This window comes from Ruditapes philippinarum, unplaced genomic scaffold (genome assembly GCF_026571515.1).
Source record: "Ruditapes philippinarum isolate M1 unplaced genomic scaffold, ASM2657151v2 ctg8470_1_1_1_1, whole genome shotgun sequence".
In the NCBI taxonomy this organism is placed as follows: Eukaryota; Metazoa; Mollusca; class Bivalvia; order Venerida; family Veneridae; genus Ruditapes; species Ruditapes philippinarum.
Window position 1 is genome coordinate 74,683 of NW_026858232.1, and position 18,342 is coordinate 93,024.

General features: G+C 34.1%; 1 protein-coding gene across 1 annotated transcript; it reads left to right on the top strand.

Moving 5' to 3' along the window:
- Positions 1-9,977: 9,977 nt before the first annotated feature.
- LOC132752552 (uncharacterized) lies at positions 9,978-16,903 on the top strand (the record flags this gene model as incomplete). Its single annotated transcript, XM_060742890.1, is given in 3 exon segments — positions 9,978-10,063; positions 14,763-14,946; positions 16,755-16,903. Coding segments are annotated over 2 exon segments (293 nt in total), but the record flags the coding sequence as incomplete, so codon positions are not given.
- Between the last annotated feature and the right edge of the window lie 1,439 nt (positions 16,904-18,342).

An 18,342-nucleotide genomic window follows, 5' to 3' on the forward strand; every position in this document is an offset into this window, starting at 1 on the left:
TCATTACAGGAAGCAAGATTCTTTCTAAGATTGTCAATTCTATGTTTGATTTCTAAAAGTTCGTCACAGTCGCCATAGTTACTGGATACGTTTGACACGAGCTGAACCTTGCAAGAAGCATGCTTAAGAACAATACAATCCCCACATCCAACGCTATCGTGAACTTTACAGTAAAACTTTACTATCTCGTTCTCATGGACGTCGCAGATTTCCGTGAAATCGTCGGTTTGATCCAGACTTTTTGATAATTTGTCTTTGTGATTCTTCGTCTCAAACCTCCTGTGTGCCTTGATACATGATGCACATATAAACTCATTACAAAACTTACAGCACATCTCTGATTGCACAGCATTGCTGTCTCCCTGATATGGCTGGCATTCGTCATTGTCGGATAATTCGAATTCTTTTCTACCGGGAACGTCCATTGAAATATTTGCAACCTGTATCCAGTACACCTGCCTTTGAAATATGTTAAATACGTTGATATGATGTAATCCCGTATCTATTCCTAACCACTCGACTTTCAAGTTCAAATTAGGTGACGTACAAAGTACAAGAGCCGTATTAATGATAATTATATAACTTTTTATCAGGTCTTTTCGTTTTTCTCGAGAATAGCAATGTTCATGTCATAATTATGCCCCCACTTCGGAGATGAGGGGGTATATTGCTTTGCACTTGTCGGTCCGTCGGTCCGTAGACCAAATGGTTTCCGAGTGATAGCTAAAGAACCCTTAGGCCTAGGAACTTCAAACTTGGTATGGTGATTGGTCATGACTAGTAGATGACCCCTATTGATTTGGGGGTCAAGGAGTCATAGGTCAAGGTCACATTGACCTTGTAAGCAAAAACGGTTTCTGATCAATAACTAAAGAACCTTTAGGCCTAAGAACTTCAAACTTGGTATGGTGATTGATCATGACTAGTAGATGACCCCTATTGATTTTGGGGTCAAAGGTCAAGGTCACATTGACCTTGTAAGCAAAAACGGTTTCCGATCAATAACTTAAGAACCTTAAGGCCTAAGCACTTCAAACTTGGTATGGTGATTGGTCATGACCAGTAGATGACCCCTATTGATTTTTGGGTCAAGGGGTCAAAGGTCATTGTCACATTGACCTCTTAGGTAAAAACGTTTTCCAATCAATAACTAAAGAACCCTTAGGCCTAGGAACTTCAAACTTTGTATGGTGATTGGTCATGACCAGTAGATGACCCCTATTGATTTTGGGGTTAAGGAGTCAAAGGTCAAAGTCACATTGACCTTGTAAGTAAAAACGGTTTCCGATCAATAACTTAAGAACCCTGAGGCCTAGGAACTTCAAACTTGGTATGGTGATTGTTCATGACCAGCAGATGTCCCCTATTGATTTTGGGGTCAAGGGGTCAAAAGTCAAGGTCACATTGACCTTGTAGGTAAGAACTGTTTCATATCAATTAACTTAAAACGCTTAGGCCTAGGACTTTCAAACTTTGTATGATGATTGGTCGTGACCAGCAGATGACCCCTATTGAGTTTTTTGGTTCAAGGGGTCAAAGGTCAAGGTCACATTGACCTTGTAAGTAAAATAGGTTTCTGATCAATAACTAAAGAACGCTTAGGCCTAGGCACTTCAAACTTGGTATGGTGATTGGTCATGACCAACAGATGGCATCTATTGATTTTGGGTCAAGGGGTTAAAGGTCACATTGACCTTGTAGGTAAAAATGGTTTCCGATAAATAACTAAAGAACGCTTAGGCCTAGAATAATCAAACTTTGTATGATGATTGGTCAGTGCCAGCAAGCAATATTCCTAGCAAGTTACATAAACAACTAACTAACTAACACAAAAAATGTAGACAAACAAATTTTTATCTTTTATTTATTTGACAAGTGTTGGTTGAACTTTTGTGGGTTCTCTTTTACGTGATTTAGTAGTACATACAGTCGTCATTCAACTGTTTTATGAAAAACACATCTAAAGTTATTCACATAATTGTTTGTAATACGAAACTAATTACATTACATAAAATCCGGAAGATAATAAAATTCAAAATTAAGTGTTTATGTGTTAACAGAAATATGCAACAGTTATACATGTACAGTACTGTTTAAATATATAGATCATAACTTAACTACAAATGTTACACGCATACACATTCTGAGACTATCTAAAATATTCTACATAAAGACAAAATACAAAAACCTCAAAATGACCGACGGAATACTTAATACATTGAATATTATAAAAAAAAACCAACTTTTTATGTGATAAAAATCACTTTACTTGTTGTAAAACATTTTTATGAAATTGCAGTCTGCTGATGTTTCATGTTCACTGATAAACAACTTGCGTTGTTCTTCAGAAATCAGGATAGAGCATGGTATAAGTACATTTTCCAGGGAGAAAGGCAGTATTATCCTTGTTTCAGGTACAATCAGTCCGGCTTTTTCTCTTTTACCTCGATAACAAACAACAGCACATCCGCAGTTGGTAACTGTTAAGCCTGCAGGCTTGCCCATCTTTACACTTTTATTTGTAGCTTGCAGCTCTCCTTTGAGGTTAATTTCATACACGACTTCGTTATCCAGGTCAGACACTAGCACGCTCTTATTGTTGTTACTCAGGGATATATATCGTGGAAAGTTCAGTCGATTTTTATCCACGAGATTCAGGAGAATTTGACCTTTCGTGTCCATCACCATAACAGAGGGAGGTTCGCAAAAAGTAACAGCCAATATACCATCGCGATGATCTATTCCCTGGCATCCATATCGAACAGATATTTTATGACTTTTAGTCAATCCACTTTGTGTTGTCAGGAACAAGATTTTGTTTTTCATTGGTAAAGTGGCTGCAGCTGATGAGGGGGTAATTGTAGTGACTCCAGCGGGAGAAGTTGACAACTGCAGTGTTGATGTGATTTTGCCTTTTCTATGATTTAAAACCTTCAATGAGCTGTTTTTCCAATCTGCACACAGAATTTCATCTTCAGACATGACTGCCATATCCTTTATGAAACAGTCTCTGTCATGTTTCGCTTTAATGTTTAGTTTCTGCACAAAGCATGTTCTCGTGCCAATAAAAGTTCCCTTGCATTGTCCCGCGAATCTCTTCACTTGTATATTAATTTTGCCAAGGCATTCGTTGCGTGTTTTCAAATTGTTGATATATTCAGAGGGTATGAATTTGAATGTGTTTATTTTACTTTTAGATGAAATTTCCTCATTCATTTTTTCACACTTATGAAGACTTTCTCTAACGCTTTTAGATGCCACAAACAAAGAATTGACATTGTCTTTACACTTATCTAGTTTATTTTCAAATTCTTCAATGTCACGAGCCAATGCATTGCATTGATCCTGAAGCTTTCGCTGTGTTGAGAAATCGCTGGCACTCATTTCATCAACCTTTTGTAACAGGTCTTCTTCCATTTTGTTCAGGTAGTCTTCAATTTCTTTACGGAATCGTTTAATTTCTCTGATGGTATTGGTTTTTATTTCTTCAGCTGTTTCCAGACTGCCTTTTATTTCTTTTTCGCACGATGCAATGTTCTTTCTGAGATGATCAAGTCTGTGTTTGATTCCAAAAAGATCGTCGCTGTTGTCATAGTTACTTGAAACATCTGAAACAAGCTTTACATTGCAAGAGGTATGATTAAGTACCATACAGTCTCCACAACCAACGCTGTCGTGCTGCTGACAATAAAACTTTACTATTTCGTTTACATGAACATCACACAGCTCAGTGCATGGATCGCTTTCAGCCTGATATGTCGGCATTTCATCTCTGGATTTAATCATGTGACTTTTTGTGCTGGCCAACTTCCGGTGTGCCGTAATGCATGATGAGCAAATAAATTCATTACAAGTCTCACAATAACCCTCCGCATGAACTGTTTCATCATCACGCTGACATGGACGACAAAATATAGCAGGCCTAGAAAACTCTTTACGTCCAGTAACTTCCATTCCTATTGTTGATTTTATTAAGCTATAAACCTGTTTTTATTGTCTCAGCAGTATCATTAGAGTAAACACATCCATAAAAATAAAGAGTAGTTAAGATTTTTTTGTTTAGCAAATATGTGTTTAAATTACGTGTCCCCTTCTTCAAACAGTGAGTAGCGAAGAATGCCGTTCAGCTAAGATAAGATATTACTATATATGTATGTGATGGCGTACTTGAGATTTAACCACAAACATTGACAAGTGCTTTTTTGTTAGCAAATGTATTGTGGTGAAATACTTTTTGTAAATCTCTTGAACAAAATTTCAAGGAATATTCAAACGGCACTTTGCATATTGACATTGCAACAGAAAACACTCACAGGGCTTACTTACTTAAAATAATTAAAAAATTGTTACATGTATTCTTTTGATTGTTATTTTATTTCCAGTGTCAAGATGTTTTACAAGAATTTCTGCCGTTTCTGATACGAAGATGAATTGGAATACACACTTTAATTTAAATAAAACAAGGAGAACAAGGAATGGATATCAGTCTTTTATATCAAAGACCCTCTAAACAATATATTATTGAGAGACAATAGTTAGTGTAGTGGATGTGTGCGTCAGACGCTTCAAGTTGTTGCAAAAGTCCTGCTTTATATAAAATGATTCAGAAAGCCTGTCCTGCTTTATGTAAACTAATTCAGAAAAGAAAGCATTTTGATAATCTTTGAAAAAAAGAGTAAAATGTCAAATTTGACCACTATGTTGGAAATCGCATGGGACGGCTCAAATAGATTTTCACTTCTGTAGCCAATGGCAAAAAATGAATTTTTATAATGTTTCAATAATGATTTTAGAGAATATAAGATACTTGTTACGTGAAGAAAAAGACATAAATGTGAAATAATTTGTCATAAGAGAAACAAAATGTAATCAAAATGGTATTTTGACTTCAGTTCAAAATAAACTCATTCGCTATAACTGTACTTATTGCCAAAAAACAACAGATGAAGACATGGTTCTAGTAGTTGGCCAATGAGTAACATTTAGTTACTTGACATTAAAACGCTTTTGTAAAATAAAAGCATTTCTGAGGCATAATGAGCCTTTAAGCCCTTCTTATTTAATCATGTCATATTTTTTATAATAGGAACTAAATAGGAAGTACATGTAACTATCAGCGTTTAATTAGACTTCAGCAATGAAACCAAGCGCATAAATGACTTAATTGTGTGGGTTTTTTTTTTCTGGAAAATCTTAATATTTGATAAGGCGTACATGTACATCTTCTTAGAAATCTTGAAAAATTTAATAAGAACAAAATAAATTGTTCACAAATTAAAGAAGTGAGAGATATTGTTTTACAAGTGGCTATCAATAATAATAATTAAAATCCCCTTTAGACGTAAATTGAATAAAAATGTGTTGCGGAAATATGAGCAGTTAACCAAACAAAGGTTTTTAGAAGTGTTATTTTTTTACGCAGAACACAATGATCTTTCTGGTAAGTCAGTAGATGTTTCGAGATACTAAAATGATGAGTAATGTAAAATCCCGAGAGCGTGGGCGTTAAATATTAGCTAACACATACAGATTGGCTCAACAAACTGATAGCTATCGCGTGCGTACGTACCAGCTATCGCGTGCGCACGTACCAGCTATCGCGTACGCACGTAGTAAATCGAAGAATTCCTTCGCATCCTTTATGACACCTATGTGATTCTAATAAGACATTTAAATATTTTTACTACGGGAAGGACCATAATTTGTTTCACCTCTGTAGAAGAAATTTAAGCGAAAAATTTATCTTTTAATAGAGCCTTATTTTAAAAACATTTTGAGGGTTTCATCGAATCAGGGACATTTGTCCCTTGGACACTCGTCACCAGTCAAAAATATATATTTGGACATTGCTCGCCCCCCCCCCCCCCTTCACCATCCAGTGGAAATATAAAGGATAAAGGTGGACACTTGCTTGTTTGAAAATATGCTTATGAGTACGTTTAACAAATGACCAAACTGGGGATAATTCAATTTTAGAGTGTGTGTAGTGGGGGGGGGGAGGGGGGCAATGTGCTGGGGGCAAATGTCCGTATACCGTGTTACCAAAACTGACCTAGTTGTAGTGGTTTCGCACGAGATGTTGGTAGACAGCGGCCATAAGAGATTGCGTTAAACGCTGCATAAACATGAAATTATCTAAAAATCTTTACAAAAACGGAAATAACAGGTATGTCACATTCTGTTATAAGTCTTAGTACCCTTACAATTTGGATCAAAGGACATAAATTCTTTTTATTTACTACATGTATAAATATCGAAGAAAACGCTTAAAGCAGCCTGTCTCCATATTCATGCTGTTTTTTGTTTAAAGTTTGAAAATGTATTTAAATGCAAAATATTGTGAAGTGCACATAGAAAGTTATTTTAATATTGCAATCGGCACTTAAAATCTACGTAAACAGACTATCAAAACGAGGTCAAGATAGACAAAAATAGCCCTTACTGCGTAAGTCACGCAGTCGAAGTATGGAGATAAACAATGCAAAATCCGTCATTAATCGCATGTAACATTATTACATGAATCTTTTTACTTTCCCTAAAATCTTAGTGCATTTTTTTCCAAGTTTGATTGTCTTGCAATATTTTGACTCATCTGGAGGCATGCAGCTTTAATGTTGACATTATCTTAACCCACTTCAACATGTTAATTTCCTAAGTAAACCAATAACCTACTTTAATATAATTCATTTCTACGAACTTTGAATACAGCTTATTGTTACCTTCTTATCATAATTGAGAATGATTTCAATTTTCTTCCTTTATAAGAGATTTTTTCCGAATGGTTACAGAAGAAGTTTACTTTGCTCAGTGCAAACTATGCAGGATAGATTTAGTCTTCAATAAATACGATTGCATTCCTTTATGTATCTTGGAAAATGGATTTAGCAAAACATACACTGAACAAAAGTTCTAACTCATCATCCTGAGTTTTCGCTTATATATGAAAAAGAATAATACCAATAGATCCGACTTTTATTTTATTTCGAAGAGAATGAACTTATTGAGAATAATAAAATTATAACATTTTTCTATTTGATACTTTATCGATATTTAAAAAAATATATTTTTATGAACAACCACTCCCCTGTCTGATAGAGGCTCCAGCATTCAATATTTCAACTGCTAAGGCACGACCCTGCATCGACATTCGTGCCATGTTTTATGTTTGTTAACAAGGATTTATGCAATGTAAAATTTAATACTAACTACGCTCTGCATGAACATTTCGTGCCAAAATGTGTAAACCGTGCCCTGTCTCCCGCGCGAGTGCATAGAACAGTATAAAAAAATTTTTCTTTCCACAAATCGGTAGAAAACAAGTTAGAAGCATGCGAGAGGTCTTTTTGCTGCTGTAGAAGATTTGTTTAATTTGAAAATATTTGGAGAAAAGACACAATGAAGGGTTATAAATTACAATTATTTAACAAAATAAAATTTATTATATAAATTGAATATATAGTACCATAATGAAAGTTTGTTTTATACTTCATTTTTTAATGTTTTGAAAGATTATATGCCGGAGAAATGGACTTTTTCTTGGCGCATTAGGTGTACTTTTTCTACAAAGGGAACTAAATTAAAATAAATGATATGTTTGTTTGTTTGTTTGTTTAATTTTACGCCTTTTTCCAACAGTATTTCAGTCATGTAGGCGGGTAGTTTCCTAACCATCGTTCCTGGAGAGTTACACCAGTGCTAGACTACCTTCCTCCGCGCTAAACTACCAAAGCATCTCCCGGGGATCGAACCCACGCCAGAGAGGTACCTGAATTAGAAGTCATCGACTCTAACCCCTCAACCACGGAGGCGGTACAAATGATATGTATTAGTATATTAAAAGTAGTATCATTTTATTTTGTAAAATTCAATCCTCAAATTTTCGGTTAATGTTTTGGTGAGCATATGCATGAAACATTTCCTATACATTTTCCAAACCGGGCATAAAGTATGTTAATCAGACAATTTTAAGTCCAAGATTTACATAAAAAAAGTTTTATATCATATGCCTCCAACCACAATATTTTAAGAAAATCAAACTTGTGTCAAATTTGTGCCATTTTTTGTTAATTATTCGTTTAAGTTAAGTCGTATTTTGAAATGGAGCATGCGCAAAACAAATTTTGTAGACTGCTCCTAATGGTTTAAAGGTGTAAATGAGATTCATTCACTACAATCAGATACGCAAAAATGGATGCCGCCAGCTATTCAGTCTGAACACTGTGGAGAGGTCTGATGACCTCTCCAATGACACAAAAATCACCTCTGCAAATTTTTATAAGGATCTATTGACCGGTTATAAAATAATCAAAATTTAAAAGTGATCGATTAGAACTTTTAAGTGTATAGCACGCGTCGCTGCCTTTACTTACACCACTTTTTTCCTACTAAAACCACTCTTCTCCAAGTAACATCACTTTTTCTTTATGAAACCACTCTTCTCTAAGCATCGTCACTTTTTCCTTATAACACCACTCTTCTCCAAGTAACATCACTTTTTTTCCTACTAAAACCACTCTTCTCCAAGTAACATCACTTTTTCTTTATGAAACCACACTTCTCTAAGTATCGTCACTTTTTCCTAATAACACCACTCTTCTCCGAGTAACATCACTTTTTTCCTACTAAAACCACTCTTCTCCAAGTAACATCACTTTTTCCTTATGAAACCACTCTTCTCCAAGTAACATCACTTTTATCCTACTAAAACCACTCTTCTCCAAGTAACATCACTTTTTCCTTATGAAACCACTCTTCTCAAAGTAACATCACTTTTTCCTTATGAAACCACTCTTCTCCAATTAACATCACTTTTATCCTACTAAAACCACTCTTCTCCAAGTAACATCACTTTTTCCTTATGAAACCACTCTTCTCCAAGTAACATCACATTTTCCTTATGAAACCACTCTTCTCCAATTAACATCACTTTTATCCTACTAAAACCACTCTTCTCCAAGTAACATCACTTTTTCCTTATGAAACCACTCTTCTCCAATTAACATCACTTTTTCCTTATGAAACCACTCTTCTCAAAGTAACATCACTTTTTCCTTATGAAACCACTCTTCTCCAATTAACATCACTTTTATCCTACTAAAACCACTCTTCTCCAAGTAACATCACTTTTTCCTTATGAAACCACTCTTCTCCAATTAACATCACTTTTATCCTACTAAAACCACTCTTCTCCAAGTAACATCACTTATCCTTATGAAACCACTCTAATCAGAGTAACTTCACACAACTCTTGAACAGATTACGACACTTTACATCTACATTTTTGTATTTACATCACGCCTTCTAGTGGTTAAGTGCCTGCGTTTCAAGCCAGGGGTTGTGAGTTGAATCCCTACTGCACCGTCATGACGGTTGTCTAACAAATACTGGAGTGGCGGCGTACGTGGCCGAGTGGTTAACGCGTCGGTCTAGTAATCTAAGGACTGCTGACCGCGCGGGTTCAAAACCTGTTAGGGCCAAGACATTGTTTCCTTCAGTAAAAAAACGTTACATTCATTGTTTAGTACTGTTTGGTTCCAGGAACTGATTTGAGCAGAATCGAACTTAAAACTAAACTAACAAATACTGTCCGGGAACTCAGTTTGCGTTCAGGCATGTCGACTCCGTTTCTCTTCTCTGCACCATTTCTACGACTGAGTTTTCAGAAAATTTCCAAACATTCTAATATTTACACATGACCGTTTTGTGCCCTTATACATTTGTAATTGGCAGAAGATTTTTACTGTCTTCGTCGAGGTACATATACGTGTTTATACATGAATGTAGCTAAAAGAGACTTCAGTAGTATTGCTAATAATTTCTGTCATAATAAAAGAGACATTTAATAAAGTTATGGTAGCCAGAACTTATCTCGAATATGTGGGAACCTCAGAAAATAGAGCATAATCTCCTCAATACTTCCAAGGGGAAATACTAAATCTCAATAATTAAGTAAAAACGTAGTTGTCTCCCTTACCAAGACAGGAAATCCCCTTTTATTTCCGAGACATATTTTATAGAGTTTGGAAAAACCAGGTTGGAAATCTTAAAAGAATGTAATTAATAGGTAAAAATTATGTAATACATTACGTATAAAGTTATGTTTACTTGTTGTAGAAAACCTTAAGAATTAATGTATATATCTAGATGTATAGTTTTAATTAGTTTTACATGAATTTTTCACAGTTATAGATTACTACGGGTATAGATGGATACCGAAAATAAGCTATTTTCGCGAAAATAAGATCGCGGCTACGAAAATAAGATTAATTTTTGAAATAGTGCATTTATCTGTTGAAATAATTATGTAAAATATATTTATATGCATTCATTGAATGATTTTACAGCTAATTAAAATTTCAGAACCAAAAAAATATTTAAAAAAATGAAGTTTGAGCCGAAAATACTATCGTACGAAAATAGCTCAAATTGCCGTGTAAATCGAAAATACGATCGGGTCTACGAAAATAAGATTTTTTTTTATATATATAATGTATTAAAAACGTATTTTTTGTTTCTTAATAATTGATTTGTATGAATGAAATAATAAATTTCAGAACTGAAAATATATTTAAAAAAAGTGACATTTCATTACAAAATACTTCATTTTTTATTATTTCATTCATACAAATCATTTAATATCAACAAAAATACGTTTTCAATACATTTTATCAAAAATAAATCTTATTTTCGTAGACCCGATCGTATTTTCGATTTACACGGCAATTCAAGCTATTTTCGTACGATAGTATTTTCGGCTCAAACTTCACTTTTTAAAATATTTTTTTGGTTCTGAAATTTTAATTAGCTGTAAAATCATTCAATGAATGCATATAAATATATTTTACATAATTATTTCAACAGATAAATGCACTATTTAAAAAATAAATCTTATTTTCGTAGCCGCGATCTTATTTTCGCGAAAATAGCTTATTTTCGGTATCCATCTATACCGGATTACTACAGTACTGTAGTACTTAGTCATATCTGGCGCGTAGCTTTATAAAACCGTGTTGCGACCTCTCCTTCAACAAATTGACATGCTGTAGATTTATAAACGATGAGGTTTTAAGCTCACATTATTCAGAAACTTCTTTTGCATTTAGCTCCATGATATTTTTAACTGTTAAATACCCGATTTGAAACCGAAAGTAGCATGTCACGAAATTAATCAATAGGACAATACGGTTGATCAATCTGAAATTAAGCCAAGTTTAATCTTATCTGACTCCACATTGCTGGTAAATGATGTAATATTGTGTGCAAATCTATGTTTGAACCATAGGTGGTCGGCGTGTTGATTGGTCACTAGATCTACCACCCCCACGGCACCCCACCCATTCTACAACCCTCTTAATTACCTCAACTCACAGGTGCTTGAAACAAACTTTTTAAAGTTTTATATGGGCTATATACTATCTGGGACATATTACATGTATAAGTATATTACACTCTTTTTATAATCTGAAGGTTACAGGTAAATTCTAATGGATATTTACAGAAATTTTGCTCGGATACTTGCATTATGTATTGTTTATGCAAAGTAAATTATTAAATGAAAAGGTATTATGACAGAATGTAATCTTATTTTGACTTTCACCTGTTTACTCACTACTTATCCTTTGGTGGAATGTAATCTTATTTTGACTTTCACCTGTTTACTCACTACTTATCCTTTGGTGGAATGTAATCTTATTTTGACTTTCACCTGTTTACTCACTACTTATCCTTTGGTGGAATGTAATCTTATTTTGACTTTCACCTGTTTACTCACTACTTATCCTTTGGTGGAATGTAATCTTATTTTGACTTTCACCTGTTTACTCACTACTTATCCTTTGGTGGAATGTAATCTTATTTTGACTTTCACCTGTTTACTCACTACTTATCCTTTGGTGTAATCTTATTTTGACTTTCACCTGTTTACTCACTACTTATCCTTTGGTGGAATGTAATCTTATTTTGACTTTCACCTGTTTACTCACTACTTATCCTTTGGTGGGCATTCCTACATTGTACCTTATCAGAGCTCTGATGATGATGTAGTACTATTAAGCATCAAGCTGCCCTGATTTTGCTCTATTTTATTTTGTTAATGACATCTTCAAACTTTCATCTTTTGCTTCTTACATCATCATCCATATTATCATTTAGGATAATTTGTGTAATTTAAATTTTTAGTGTATAAAGCTATATATCTTCTGCCAAACTTATTCATTGAATATTTTATACAACTTGGGTACTTCCAAAATGCTAAGTAATGTATAATAGAAATGCCTTAGAACTTGGAAATTTGAATAAACTCATAACTAAACAGCTCAAACCCTTCTTAAAATACAACAATTTATATTAGTAGAGCATAATATTTTGTTCTGGAACATTTTATTTCTATTTTAGATACATACAATATTTATACATGTATGTTTTAAAGATATGCTATGCTCATCCTTATATAAAATAAAATATTTAAATCTCAGAAATTTATTGAAATCTTTGAAATTATTACAGAATATGTCTTATTGGAATAAAAAAATGAATAAACTATGTATGGGAAGCTGTGTTCCCTTTTTTTAAAGTCAAGTAAAGTTGATCTTTTCTTTAAAAGAATGACACTATAACATATTCATATTGTGACCACAAGTTCTATAGTTTGTAACATCTTAAACACACTCAGCTGCTATCTACTTTGAGTGAAGTCTGTGGTTTGTAAAATTTTAAACATAACAATATCTACTTTGAGTGATTAGTCAATCATGTTAATTTTATATTTACAAAGATACTGTGTAGCATATCTAATATCAAATTTGATCATACACATGTTGTTTATCTTTAAATAATAGAGATATTTTAATTATGTTACAACTCTCTTGAGAATCAACCATATCAACTATATTATGCGGTGTCTATTCTAGAATGGGGGATGGGGGGATTACATGTAGTTTATACAAAATTTATTTCAGTTTGATTGTATTGGAAGCTATAAGTCTATTGAAACACCCTGGAATCTGTTCCTGGAACCAGCCAGTTTAAAGCAATGAATGTAAAGTTTCTTGCTCAAGGAAACAACGGCTTGCCCCTGGCAGGGTTTGAACCAACATGGTCAGCAATTTTTTAGAATAGTACAATGCATTAACCACTCAGCCACGCCACTACATATTTTTGAGAATCCCACCACCCCAAATTTTTCAGAGGCAGGGAGAAAATTTTGTAAAGAGAAAGAAGGAAAATGATCATCAAATGTAATAAATTTTCACTTTTTCTATAACAATCCCCCATTTTTGGCCGGGTTGCACGGGTGCAAATCTGGGTTATAGTATGGTGAATGTCGGGCGGCGGGCGGGCAGGCGGGTGGGGAAAATATTTTCGTAACAGTTTTCTCAGCAACTACTTATCACAGCCTCTTGATATTTGGCATACAGCATACACACATGGTCCAATACCGTGGGATTTAATTTCAGGTCTGTCGCTCATCCACTTCCTGTTTATCCACTTAGTTAAATTAGTTAGATTTTTCGACATTAATGGTCAATGGTAGGAAATTTTCGTAACAGTTTTCTCAGCAACTACTTGTCACAGCCTCTTGATATTTGGCATACATCATAGACACATGGTCCCATACTGTGGATTTTGATTTCAGGTCTGCAGCTCATCCACTTCCTGTTTATCCACTTAGTTAAATTAGTTAGATTTTTTGACATTAATGGTCAATGGTAGTAAATTTTCGTAACAGTTTTCTCAGCAACTACTTATAACAGCCTCTTGATATTTGGCATACAGCATAGACACATGATCCCATACCGTGGGATTTGATTGCAGGTCTGTCGCTCATTCACTTCCTGTTGATCCACTTAGTTAAATTAGTTTAATTTTTCAACATTAATGGTCAATGGTAGGAAATTTTCGTAACAGTTTTCTCAGCAACTACTTATCACAGCCTCTTGATATTTGGCATGCAGCATTGACACATGGTCCCATACTGTGGGATTTGATTTCAGGTCTGTTGGTCATCCACTTCCTGTTCACATTAATGGTCAATGGTAGGAAATTTTCGTAACATTTTTCTCAGAAACTACTAATCACAGCCTCTTGATATTTTGCATATATAAAGCATTTACACATGGTCCCATACAATGGGATTTGATTTAAGGTGTGTAGCTAATCCACTTACTGTTTACTTATTGAATTAAATTTTCGACATTAATGGGTCAATGGTAAATTCTTTTCGTAACATCACAGCCTCATGATATTTGGTGTACAAATGCAACCCGGCCTTTTCTGTCTTTGACCCATTTTTTTCTTAATCCTAGAATAGACACTGATTAAGATTATGAAATGAAATTAAATAATTTTATTGTTTCCACTTTAACCCTTTAGCTGCCAGAGGGTTATTGTTTTATTGTTCACCTAATTGCCAGAGGATTTTCTAAGAAATTACTATATTATTACATGTAGAAACGGCTAAAGCCGTCCATATGGCAAATACGCCGAAAATAACAGGGATTGCTTAAGCCGTCCCTATGGCAGTGAAAGGGTTAAATCTCTGTTAACTGTTACAGTTGTTAAATGTTATATTATTTATATACTCATTTGCTCAGTGTTTTGAGCACCAGAATCTTCATGATTTGTTAATTTGTGCTGACATTGATATATTTATATTTTTACACTTTTTAAAAAAAACACATTTATTCTTGTTGTTTTTTTCCACATAATATAATTCAATGTAAATACATTTCAGAATGTAACTTTTTTTATCTTTTTTATGTCAGATGAAACAACAACAGACCTGTTATTGACGAAAATTCAACCATGCCGTCAGAAAGTGAGCCGAAAACATTGTCAGATGATTTCATTAACCGTGTAACAAATACCTTTAGACCAGAATTCATCAAGAATGTGGATAACCCATCTCTTCTTGCAGATTTTCTGACATGCCTTGAAGTTGTTGATAGGGTTTGTATTTTACTCAATATAAAAAAATTTCACCTTAATGTGTCTGCTTTTGTTAAATGGATTTGGCCTGTTGAAGTGATGGCAATAAGTTAAAGTGAAGCAGCCATCAGTGAATAGTCTGCATAGTGTGTTTGCCTTTTACTTAATGCACCGAAAAAAAATTCTAGTCATCCATCGGTCTGTTAGCAGTTTCCATGTTCGGTCAGTATCTTTAGGAAATTGAAACTACTAAATTTTAAACATAATGATACGTTATGCAGAGTGCAGGTTTGACCTTCCTCAGGTCAAGGTCAGGGTCACACTCAGTCATTTTGTATCAATTTCAAAATTTTGTGTCCACTTAACAGAAAGAAAGAAATTAAAACTTTTTTGGCAGAAATATTATTCTTAATGTAATGGTGTGTCTGTTTTTTTTTTTAAATAAAAATTGGCAGCACCCCTGGGATTACTTAATTTATATAGACTTATATAGGGAAATACATTTAAGTTTCATTTCATGAAACTGCAATGTCTAGAGCTTAGATATTAAGCATGCAACATTGCCATATTGACCTTTACAAAACTGTTAACGAGTCATGCCTCTTGGTTCAATATTGGCCCGTCCAGGGCCAGGTGTCACTTTATTTATAAAGACTTAAAAACACACCTGAGTCATATTGTGTGAAACTCTGATGCATAGATTTGGCATGTAACATCACTTTGTGGACCACATTAATCATGCCCTTTGGTACAATATTGGCCCCACCCTGGGGTCACTTAGTTAACATATTTGTATGTAGGTAAACATATTTATGTCTTATTTTGTTGAAGCAACAATGCCTAGAGTTTAGATATTTGAGGTGTAGCATTGCCTTTTTGGCCTCTGAAAAACTGCCATTCATCATGCCCCTTAGGTCAATTTTGGCCCGCCCTTTGGGTCACTAAGTTGATTTAGTTTTGTATGAGTAATTTTGTGAAACTACAATGCCATTGAAGAGCTAAGATATATAACATGTAGCATTACCTTGTGAATGTCTGCAATTTTGATATTATTAATGCCCCTGGGTTTAAAATTGGCCTGCCCAGGGGTCACTTGATGACAAAAATTGACAAGAAAATACATTTAGGTCTTATTATGTGAAACTATAAAGTCAAAAGCTTAGATAAATTGACATTTAGCATTAATAAAAAAAAATATGCAAAAGATATATAAATCATGAACCTTATCATGACAAGGTGCAGTAACAAGGGGCATAATTCTTAAAGTAATATTTTTGGAGAAATGCCCATTTTTGTGTCGCCTTGAAAAGGTGACATATAGGGGTTACTTTTGTTGGCGGTGTCGGCGGCGGTGTCTGTGTTGGCGTCGTTGTCCTTGTCGGCGTCGTTGTCGGCGTCCCCTAAAGCTTGTCCGCAGCATAACTTAGTCACTATAAGTCTGATTGAAGTCTGATAAAAAGAAGTGCAGTGCATAAGAACTTATACTCTGCATTTCTTATTTTTGAGTTATTGCCCTTTGTTGATTTTCTTACTATATTTTTGTCCTGGTCATTTCTTCTCAAGTATGAAAGCTATGGACTTGAAACATCATAGAATGATAGATCTTATTAATAAGAAGTGCAGTGCACAAAAACTGCTGCTCTGCACGTATTATTTTTTTAGTTATTGCCCTTTGTTATTTTTCATATTTCATTTTTGTCCTGGCCATTTCCCCTAAACTACATTGTTCACAAGGCGACACATCCGACTTGATACATTCTGTGCTATTGTTTATTTATTTATTTATTTTTTAAAATTATTTTCTTTTTTTGTTGTTGTGTGTATGACAGGAAGTTGTGAAAGCACAGCACACTCAATATGGAGCCATACATGCTGCCGGTATTCTGTTTGACCGAGTTATTAAAAGACCAGACTGGATAGACAATTTAACAAGTGCATTGAGACATCCACAAATTGGATTGGACTTTCTTGCAGAAAGAATGACAAGATTTGAAGGTAGGTATTTTTTTATGTACAATGTATGCTCATATAATGTATCTAAAGATATTTTTTCTGGAAAAATATTTGTGCTTCCAGGCATAAAGTGATTAAACCATTATTCTGTTAAGTTTAATTGGCAAACACAGTCCATGATCTTGGCAAGTTATTTACATGTGGTTCCCATTTTCACTTGTTATTTCCATTTTTTTGCACTATGGAAATAGGTATGTTTAAGCCATTCCTGTAAGATTGATAAGTTTTATCTGTACCTGTGGCGTTATACTTCACACACTTACCTATTATATTACAAGTTTCAACCTCTTAAATTAAAGTTTGTCTTGCCTTTTTTTGAAACCCTTTTGTCTGTTTCCCCTCCTGTTCATTTCTTCTCTTGCTTTTTTAATATGCCCGTTTGAGAAGGGGTCATATTATAGTTTCCCTTAGTGGGCTGCCTGGTAGGCCTGGTAGGCGGGAGGTATCCAATTTTTGTCTGGAGCATATCTCCTACATGCATGGAGGAATTTTAATGAAACTTCATAGAAATGTTCACCTTTATAATAAGCCATGTCCCACACATCAACCAGGTCTCTAGGTCAAAGGTCAAGGTCACACTTGGAGGTCATTGAAAAGCGCTTGCCCGGAGTAAAACTTCTACATGTATATAAATATTTCAATATAACTTGACACAAATGTTCCCATTGTGAGGCAGAGGTTTTGTTCAAAAAAAAGGTCCCTTTTACCCAAAATTTATGGCACACTTGGGTTCAAAATTTAGATAAAATAAAATAATCAGGGGGGTCAAGTTTCCCAAAATTCCTATAAATTTCCCATATTTTGGAGTTTTTCCCATTAATTCCCATTTTCATTAAAATTTCCATATTTTTGTAAAATTCCCTTAAAAACCTATATTTTAAAGGGGAAGCAAGAAAAAAGAAAAGGGGCAAAACCCGTAAATTTTTTACAATGTTTTTTGTCATCTTTTTGTATAGTGCAAAATTTAGTTCAAAAAACCTTTTTTTCTTTTAAAATGTGCGACCCGCCAGCCCCGCTAGTTTGGATTTGTTGAGGAAGTCCAACTTCTTGCAGGAAGCTGTCCTTTTTTTTAAAAAGTATTGTTTTAGTTGAGATATTTTATGCCCAAATTTGACATTAAAAAATATTTATAATTGCTACACAGTCTCTTTATAAATATAAAATAAACATGTTTTGACTTCACACAAAGTAGATATGCGATGTTTAAAATTCTTCACACTGTAGGTTTTTTTAAAGAAAAGCTTAATTTTACTTGAACTGTTAAATAGATAGCAGCTTCCCATACATGGTTCTTTCATTTTTTTATTCAAGTTAAAATTTTGTGGATTTCAATAAATTTCTTTAATTAAAAATAATAAAATATTTTACTCAAGGATGAGCATAGTATATCATTAACAAGGGTAA